Source organism: Dendronephthya gigantea, unplaced genomic scaffold, assembly GCF_004324835.1.
Source record: "Dendronephthya gigantea isolate DGI-Jeju-01 unplaced genomic scaffold, DenGig_1.0 000033F, whole genome shotgun sequence".
Lineage (NCBI taxonomy): Eukaryota > Metazoa > Cnidaria > Anthozoa > Malacalcyonacea > Nephtheidae > Dendronephthya > Dendronephthya gigantea.
In genome coordinates, this window is record NW_021163043.1 from 160,671 (window position 1) to 170,717 (window position 10,047).

Genomic DNA, 10,047 nt, shown 5'->3' on the forward strand with positions numbered 1-10,047 from the left:
AAATAACTCAGTCTATCAACATCGATGTCAAATCGACGTATCCACAGACGTACCTGTGTGTTAGTTTATCCACACTAAACCTCATCATAGCCACAATGTTCCCCTGTTCATCATACGTCACTTCTTGTTCACCAGGAGGGGCTCTACTTGTTCGAATCTTAAAATCGGCAAAAAGGTTTTTTGAGAAAACGTTTTGAGAATGATAAACGTTTGATCTTATTTACCTGTTGAACTGGTTTCATTGAGCCGGTGTTCTCGACGGGGTCTGCCTGACTTGCGCGCTGTTCAACAACTTGTGTTTTCGACTTTTTTCTTTCTGATTGCGTTGTCTTTTTGGTAGTTTTTACAACGTGCTTCCGTCGACCAGGTGATACCACCTAAACCAAATGGGCAAGAATGAATGAAATATTCATCCAGTGTCACTACAGGAGGAAACCTAAACTAAACAAACTTTATTTATACTGGATAGCTCTATCAGTTCTAAACTGTTCTTCCTAGAGGTCCAGTAAGGATCATCTCTTATTGATTCAGTGTTACTACAAGAGGAAACCTAAACTAAACTAACTTTATTTATCCTAGATAGCTCTATCAGTTTTAAACTGTTCTTCCTAGAGGTCCAGTAAGGATCATCACTTATTGATTCAGTGTTACTACAAGAGGAAACCTAAGCTAAACTAACTTTATTTATACTGGATAGCTCTATCAGTTCTAAACTGTTCTTCCTAGAGGTCCAGTAAGGATCATCTCTTATTGATCCAGTGTTACTACAGGAGGAAACCTAAACTAAACTAACTTTATTTATACTGGATAGGTCTATCAGTTCTAAACTGTTCTTCCTAGAGGTCAAGAAAGAATCATCTCTTATTGATCCAGTTCTACTACAGAAGGAAACCTAAACTAAACTAAGTATATCTATAATGGATTGTTCAGCTACTGTACAAAATAACATACCCTAGAAGTAGGTGGAGGCGAGGGAACAACTTCCAAGGGAGGGGGGATTTCTGTTTCACAACTCTCTTGTGTTGTTTCATTTCGTTCCGCCTCAGGTTCAACTTCATTTCGATCTTCATAACTTTCTACACCCTCGCTTCTAAATCAAGGACATTAAGATGACTGAATATCGTTCAATATTTGCATGGAGCTTGCTTCGAAAAGTATCAAATGTTTGATACACACGGCCACACGCACAGTTAGTATTAGCCAGGCATTCTAGATTAAGGTTTGGATGATCGCAAGGTTTGGATTATCTCAAGGTTAGGATTATCCGAAAATTTGGATTATCCCAGAGCCTTCGTTTCCTCGCCTTGAGTTTTTTTTTGCAACAAACCTTGGTGAGTTCTCCAGAGAGTTAGACTCGGAGCAGCTCCGGGTGAGAGTCCTGGATTCACATCTTGCTGACAATGGTCTGGACTGACAACGCTGGACTGGAACCGAGCCTTGTGACCAGGAATCCGTGACGCACGGTATTGGCTCTAAATAGATGAAAAGAATAAATTTGGGCAGTCTTTACATCGGAGACAGAGCTAGACTCTCGTATTCGTATGAGCCGCATCGATGTGCAGAACGAACATGAGTTCCACTTTGATATTTGAGTACTTCGAATCGAGTTTGAATTGTCTCCAGCAGAGACTGTTATCGAGATTCAAATCTCGAAAGGCCTTCTCAAAACTTCGTACAGTTTCAATCTTTTTCAGCATAAGCTCTAGTTCATATTCATTCAAGACCTTAGCGAACCTGAATTATGCCAGATATATTTAAAAAGCACATCGTATGTTTAAAAGCGTAGAAATTCAAAAGACAAAACATACGGTAGCATTTGTTCAAAACAATATTGCTAGTGGTGAAATAGTAAAAATACTGTAGAGAACTTTAATTTTCATATATCTCACCTTCATCTTCAAGCCACGTTACATCGTTAGCAGGAGACACTTCCCCCAGATCATGTTCGAGGAATCTCGACTGAAACACAAAAAGAAAACCAAACATTACGGCCGGTTCTTGCGACGATTTCGGGTGCTATGATATCTTCTTTCGAGTAATGTGAACGAGGGAATTAGCGTTAACGAGTCACCTGTTCATATGGGAATAATTCGTGACTTACACACTCTTGAAAACTACATGAACAATACCACATCGACAAAATTTATGAGCAAAACTACGTCAACAAAACTACATCAACAAAACTTCATCAACAAACACATCAACAAACTACATCAACAAAACTACATCAACAAAACTACATCAACAAAACTACATCAACAAAACTACATCAACAAAACTACATCAACAAAACTACATCAACAAAACTACATCAACAAAACTACATCAACAAAACTACATCATTGCGTCTCCTTAAGAGAATAATCATCAGTGTCCCCCTTTCACTCCGGTAAACCGGTGCACGTCTTTAAAAAAACGGACTCATGCTGTAGTATTTTTTAGAGCAGTCTATCTTTCGTCAGACGATAACTCAAAATAGCCTGCGAATAACAGAAATCTATTTATACGCTTATTTAACAATGGGGGAAACATAGGGCTGCTTTCCAGTTACGCGTTTTCCAAACGCACGAAGACGCACGTAAAAGTCAAAATCCTTATAGATATCATCTTTGAAAACACTAAATAAATCGAAAGAACTTAGTTTTCCGCATATTTTAGTACGCACTTGTCGACTTGCAGATGTTAAATGATAAAAATTTAGGAGCATCTAAACGTGCGTATAAAAAACGCGTAAGTGGAAAGCAGCCCACAGATTCTGGGATATTCGCAGGCTAGGCTTCAAATGAATGTCTGAAAAAATTGATATTTCTCGATATCATAAAACGTTCTAGCAGGCCCGAGTACGTCATAAATAATGGGGTTTAAATTGTTTTTTCTTTAATAAGAACGTCCTTTTTTCGCAGCAGCTGTGACAAGCCGGTTGAAAACTAATATTTTTATAATTGAAGTGGTCACGCGTCACAGGAGACTTCACAGCTACAGTCAGACTGCAATTACATATAAACTGCTGCGGTTTGCGTCTGCGAGTTCATTTCAACGGCAAAAAAGGCAAAAATATGATCGCTGTTTTCATCAATATCGTTTTTCTGTGCATCTTGAACGCCTCGCTGGGATTTGTCGGAACGATAAGCAACTTTGTGGTTGTATCCAGCATTTGGAAGTCGGCTCAGATGCGGAGAAAGACGTGTTACTTCATGATTCTCGTGTTATCGTGCTTTGATTTGAGCGTTATTTTGATAAGCCATCCTCTGGTTATAGCGCTAGCGATTGCAGTGGCGTTTGGCGACGTTGATAAAGAAACGATCGACTTCTGTTTGGGCTGGAGTCACCTTTTGCTGGCGTTCTCATCGCTCGCTCTGTTGACCATGAGCATAGATCGATATCTGGCCGTAGCTCATCCGATTTTCCACAGAAACAAAGTTACTCGCGTTAAACTGATGCTCTTGCTCGCATCTTTCCAGCTATTCGCGTTTGTGTTGCGAATTCTTTCTATGAATGGCGTCGAAGTGAAACTTTGTTTTATCATTCTCCTGGCCGTTTTTTCGCCGTTGATGTTATTCACGAACCTCAAATTGTTCATAGTTGCACGAAAGATGCAACGGAGCATCCCGCAAACGGGCGAAAAGCGACGAGCCGATTTGAAGAAGATCTCCTCGTGCCTTTTAGCCGTGGTTTGTTTTTTATTTTTGTCGGTCATACCCGGGGCGATTTTCACGAGTATGATGCCATTGTGGGACGTAGGATTGACGGAAAAACAAGCTATCATGCTGTGGCTCTGGTTTAGGACGGTAATTTGCATGAACTCGACTTTAAATTGCTTCGTATTTTATTGGAACAACGGTATTCTGCGTGACCGGGGGAAAAGGGTGCTTCGGCGATATCTTAGGCTCGAATTATGATTCGTGAACAGTCAGGGTAGATCAGAAACAATGGTATATACATCTGGGGCCGGTTGTTCGAAAGGCGTTTAGCTTAAAAGGTGGATAAGTCAAAATTAAATAACACTCTTACAACTCTCTTGAATGAGTCAACTTGAATATAATATGCACTGAATATGTAGTTGTAAACAGTAGCTTTGTATTAAGGTCAAAACCCCTTTTGTTCGCTTGTTGAATAAAACGGCAAACTCGCTTTCTATTTTGAACTTATCCACCGGAAGCTAAACGGGCTTGATACAACCGGCCCCAGGAGGACATAAACTCTAGTTCATAATCATTTGGAAATATAGCGAACTAAAATAGCAATAAATATTAAAAACATTGTATATATTGTACGAAAAAAAGTGATTCAAAATGATTACATTAGACTTTACTCCAGTTTGCATTTCATGAAAGTTGGCTACCACGTTATCGTTCCAGTTTATATATAGAGTTCACATGCAGTTTTTACAGGGGGGGTGTAACATGGGATATAATTTCTAGTCATACAATTATAATTAAGAGCCTAGAATCTATATTATATCCTACAGAACAGTGTGACCATATATATGTATATATGCAATTTTTTAACTAAAGTTGCTCAAATCTAGTTTGACTGCATGCCCCCCCCCTGGTCTGGATGTGCAATTGTTGAAATCCGGTGGCGCTGGATGTGACGCTAATTGAAATTCAGGGGCCAATTCAGATTTTTTGCTCACTGATGCCCCAACCTTAACAAGATGTTCTAGCACTGCACTGCCATCGGGCTAGAGCACTGCACTGGCATCGCGCATAAGTGTAGGTTCGATTCCTGCCGAAGAACCAATAGTTGACTAATTTTTCTTAACTGTTCCTGGCTTGAATTGAGTTGTGCATGAATAATTCCACTCGAAATTAAAACCCTTTAAAAAACCCCTTTAGAATTTACCTACATCGAGCTAAGTGCTACAAAATCGTAATTGATTTACCAATCTCACAACTAGGTCGAATATGCAATATTCTGGTATACTCAACCTCACCGAGGTTGAATATTTTTTTTGCCATATTCCGGTATACTCAGCCTTTCCAAGTTTGAATATGCCATATTCTGGTATCAACCTCACAAAGGTTGAACATACCATATTCTAGTTTATTAGACCATACCAAGGTCGAATATTTCATATTCCAATATATTAACCATATACCAAGGTGAAATATACAACATTCCGGTATATTCGACCTTCACTACTTTTTGATGAAATTCTTTTATGAAATTTGTTTGCGAAATTTTGACTGATGCATTATGATTGGACACAGTACCTCTATGATTTGTAAGAGAAGGTCTTTAGCAGCATGAACTGAATATGGCTGGAGTTGACTTTGGATATATTTATCATGGATGACTTGCACCGTACAGTCAAGTATTTCATCAAGGAGATCCAGGATAAAATCCTGACTGCTTTCCTCCTCGACCATAGAATTCCTGTGGGCAAATAACATCAACATTGATTAATCATTTTCTATTATTTAAACAAACAGCTTCAAAGCTGTTCATACTTCATAATAATAATCGCTAGCAGTTATATGAAAGTTTGATTGATAGAAAATCTAATATACAGTCCTTACCATTGGTTTTCGTTGAATTTTCCTGGAATAATATCGTTCGTTGTGGTCACTGGAGGTGGTTGAGACGGAGGTTTCTTCTCATTTCTAAACTTGCTCATGACAAAACAATTTCAATTTTTTTACGTAAAATATCGCTTCTTTTTTGCCAAAACGCCACAACGTTATCCTAGTATTCTCTGCGACCGCATCCAAACGCCCTTCAGTTGAAATACGTAGAAAAAACACTAAAATAACAACTTTTCTCTTCAAATATATTATTATTCCTACACTTTTCCAAAATCCAACATGGCGCTGTTGCCATGGTTATGGTAACATAGCGACATATATCCCGGTGATGCAAAGCACGCTTGTTTCAAAAACAGTTTCCAAAAAGAAGCGCATTTCGGGGGCTAAATTTCATTATTTTTCACTTTTCGCGTGTAAAATTTCCTAATTATTTAGCTTGATTTTTATCCTTTAAAATGCCTCAGTGTTTAATAATACCAGTGAATAATATACATATTATAATTATTTAATATTGTAATACCAATTGTACGATTCTATTATAGCAGTACACTATATACATATTAATTAATTCATTCATTAGATACCGTCTTAACAGATGTTTATAGATACTTGTAAATCAAGTTGATATTTTGGGCTTTGGACTTGTCAACGTATTATGTTTTTACTTTTATCACGTCAAAAATACAAAATGTTTTGAAAGAGTATATTGTCGCTATTTCCTCAGCTACTTCCGCCAGATGAATAGACTAAAATATTGTTCTTGTAAATACTAAAAATATTGCCTCTATTCATTAAAATATTACCCGCGAGTTGTAGATCAGAAATTTCATGCTTTGTCCAGCTAACACGTTGATTGGTTGGATCACTATAAGCGAATATTTACTGCCACCCTATTGGTCAATCTCGTATTACAAAAGACTATAATGACGAATACAATATCGTTTGATTTTGCATTATTTCATAATAATAATCGTAGTTATTATGGCTCGTTTATATCCAAGTGTCGCCTTTAATATTGCTTTTAAATGTGAGAGATAAGTTGATATGAGAGAAAAACCCGTGCCTGTACGAGTTGGCAAGGGTTTGCTTTCAGAAACGTCCATGGAGACCGTCAAGGAAGAAGCGAATAACTTTGAAAAAGAAACTAGGAAAAACACAGACGAAGATACCGTTTTGAAAGAGCTACCATCAATGGTCTCGGTTGTACCCATGGACAGCCCAAACGAATCTCCCTCAAAATATGACACCCGTCTGTACCAAACGGCCATGGGGTGTCGACCAAGTTTGGATATTCCAGGCGAATTCGAGTTTTTAAACAGCGGCTCTGTTTCCGAGAGTCAGAAACAGGCGGTGAAGTTTGGCGTACGTGTTTTCAGAGGTAAGAATATAAATTAAACTTATTTGTATGATTATGTAAGAATGCATACCTTAAACTATTGGCCTTCGTGCCAAATAAATCTCCAAGAACATTGTGCATCTGTTGATGTGACACAATCCTGAAGAGTGAAGATCTAGGAGACTTTCTAAGTTCCAACAATATTTTATTGTTTTTGTTGACTCTGACGAGAATTTTTCCAGTTTCTCCCTTCATTCCCTACGTAAATTGTATTCACGGGTAATATATGATATATAACCCGCGGTTCATCAAAGAAAACAGGCAACTCAATCGTGAACTAATAAGCGTTATTAAGTCGTTTTAACGTGTCAATTCTTAAATCCAAATTTTCAACCTTTTTACAAAGTAAACACAAGGTAAATTCGCTATCAAACACAGGAAACAAGCTGGCACAAGGCAAATCAATGGCCTTTTTTTAATTTGGGAGACATGAGAAACTAGTTCAAGATCAGAGTGGTTTTTCTTTGAAAAGCCGCTAGTGTGATATCACACACATTACCGTAATGCAAGTTTGTTTGAAATTCAGATGGAAAACTTGATAATTTAGTCCAAGTCGACAAAATGTATAAATGATTTCAAGAAAATGCCCTCCACGGAACATCTTAAAAACCTGATACATTGTCTAGAGCCACATTTTTTAACGTGCAAATTTCTGCCATATTTCCTTGCAACATATTTGAAATCATGATATACAAGTGATAAGTGCAGATATAGACGAACTTTGCAATATATTATATAAAGCTTCAAGGACCGGCGTATACACTTAAAGCCGGCTGGGTATTAAATCAAACTTATCCTATGATTAAAAACGTTTTCAAGAATTGTTTTCCGGTTTGGACGGAAAATTCTCGCGTTATTCTTGTCAATTGACACCTATCATAAAATTGTAACTTGTAAGGGGATGTTTGTAATCTACTTCGCCGGGATTTATTAAAAACCGCTGTTAATCCCACGACCAAAACGGTTTTCTTTGACCTGCGCCGCGACTTCAATATGTCCCACAGACACATACAATCCATTCATACATATTAGGCGAAAAATTGTGGAAAAAACTCAAGGTCCTTAGAAAAAAATTGTAGGTAAACAATGAAATATTGTTAGGAACGTTACTTGTAGTATTTTAAAAAACGTTTTTCCGACAAAGGATTTTTTCATCCCATACACGGAATTTCAGATGTAGCAAAAGTAAATTCCTGCTGTAATTACTGTCTGTGTTTTGTTACTACACCGCGACTTAAAATGCGAGTTTTTCAGATTGGCTGCACAAGCAAGGTGTGCAATTTCAGTCTCTGGAGGACATGTCAAGGACGGAAATAGCAAGCGCTCTTGAGCAGTTCTACAGGACGGCTAGACGACCAAACGGTACCCAATATAAGAAAAATACGCTAAAATCCATCAAACATTCCTTGGATCACTATCTTCGCTCCTCGCCTTTCAAGAAGGATTTCTCGATCTCAACAGACTACGATTTTCGTCAGGTATAGAAATTCACCCGAATATTTATTTATATACTGTGCACAGAATGTTTCTCGGCTAAAACTGCCGGTCGGGTAAAATACCTTTGCCATCGATATGTGTGTCGTCTTATACCCTTCGTATATCGCCTCAAGGCTCAAGGCTCGTTCCCATTTGCAATTTCCTTACGATTTTAGGGGTGAGTTTTTTTACCATATCATGAGTATTGTATCCACTGGTTCACATCTGGAAAAAAAAAAAATATGACATCTTTGCTTTGAAAACTCAATTTTCACAATCTCCAAAGCACCCTATCCGTTTTCAAACACAAAGTAAACATTGATATTGTTTGTTTTTGGTTCATGAAGTATTAATCAGAATCATTGTGATCGCAGGTCAACAAAACGCTGGACAACCTGCCCGAAGACGCAGATCAAAACCGCTTCCCACAGTTCACCAAGGAGACCATCCTGAAGCTGTACAAGGGAGGGCAGCTGGGACTCACAACGACGGACAACCCGAGCGTGATAATCCAGACAGTGTGGTTCTACATCGTGGCCTACTTCTTCACAAGCATCGACAAACGTATGCTTCGAGAACTCAAGGAATCGAACCTCATTTTAGAGAAAGACGAAGATGGACGTGAATACTTCTGGCTGGATTACAAACCTCCCGAAAGGATTCGCGGTGAGGTCCACAAATCTCGGATATACGCAAGACCAGGTTCCCTATGTTGTCCCATAGCTATCATCAAGAAGTACATGGAGCATCGCAATCCTCGTAACGATGTTCTGTTTCAACATCCTAAGAAGATCAACCATCTTGTTTGGTATTCCCCCCTGCCTTTGGGCAAGAACAAGCATACGGATCTCATGAAATCGATGTGTCTGAATGCTGGCGTCGATCCGCCTCTGACCGGGCGCTGCATTCGAAGATACGTTCAGGAGTTGTTGCAAGATTGCGATGAAGCTGTGAATGATATGTTTCAACACGTGGATTCGCCTCCTACTGGTGTTGCAATGCACGGCACCCTCGTGCCAAAGATGCCCCCCATGGGTGGCGGGGAGTCCGCGTTGGGACCCCCGTTTGTCCTAAGCGTTCCCCGGTTACCATTGCATACGTCGGGTACCGCCGTTCAGGGGAACCACGTAAACATACACCCGCACGCCACCATCAGTATGTCCAGTAGCTACATCACCAATCACGTGGCCACCATGGTTGCTAACCAACACGTTGGTAACACGAGCAACCGCGGTGCAACTCGAGATAACCATGTTACCACCACGCCCCAACATGACGGACATTCAACGATTCACGGTAACCACATCACAACCGACCCTTCGAACGTATCATCAATCAGTACATTTGCGAGCTTTCCAAATGGGATATTGCTACCATATCCGAACGCGTTCTCAAACCTCAACGACTTCGCCAAACCAAGAAGATCGTTGGAAGAGGATGAGACAAGTACTTCGGTGTATGGTAAGAAAGAATCATCCCGCGAAATGGGTTGTTATCGAAATGGTAGCCAAGCGTTGATCACGGCGCATCGTGGTACATCACCTTTATATAACGAGTCGAGTAACCATCAAGACAATGTTGGTTATGTTGTCAACGGCAATGGTACCACCACCGGCAGCCCGTCGCCTGTGACCGCTGGTGAAGATA

At 39.4% G+C, this 10,047-nt stretch overlaps 1 protein-coding gene across 1 annotated transcript; it reads right to left on the reverse strand.

Annotated features, from left to right (window-relative positions):
* Positions 1 to 7: 7 nt before the first annotated feature.
* Positions 8 to 5,805, reverse strand: LOC114525072 (uncharacterized protein C2orf81 homolog). The gene is made up of 7 exons (XM_028546279.1): positions 5,523 to 5,805; positions 5,217 to 5,379; positions 1,890 to 1,959; positions 1,328 to 1,472; positions 952 to 1,090; positions 225 to 377; positions 8 to 157 (listed from the first exon to the last, which is right to left on the reverse strand). The coding sequence occupies exons 1-7, from the start codon at positions 5,618 to 5,620 to the stop codon at positions 8 to 10; spliced, it is 918 nt and encodes a 305-aa protein (XP_028402080.1). The 5' UTR covers positions 5,621 to 5,805.
* Positions 5,806 to 10,047: the final 4,242 nt, after the last annotated feature.

Bases quoted from the DNA above. Each gene is read 5' to 3' on its own strand.
- LOC114525072 (XM_028546279.1), bottom strand. From the start codon at position 5,620: ATGAGCAAGTTTAGAAATGAGAAGAAACCTCCGTCTCAACCACCTCCA. The intron at 5,380-5,522 runs GTAAGGACTGTA...ATTTGCCCACAG, and splicing joins AAATTCAACGAAAACCAATG to GAATTCTATGGTCGAGGAGG. The intron at 158-224 runs GTAAATAAGATC...GCCGATTTTAAG, and splicing joins CAATGAAACCAGTTCAACAG to ATTCGAACAAGTAGAGCCCC.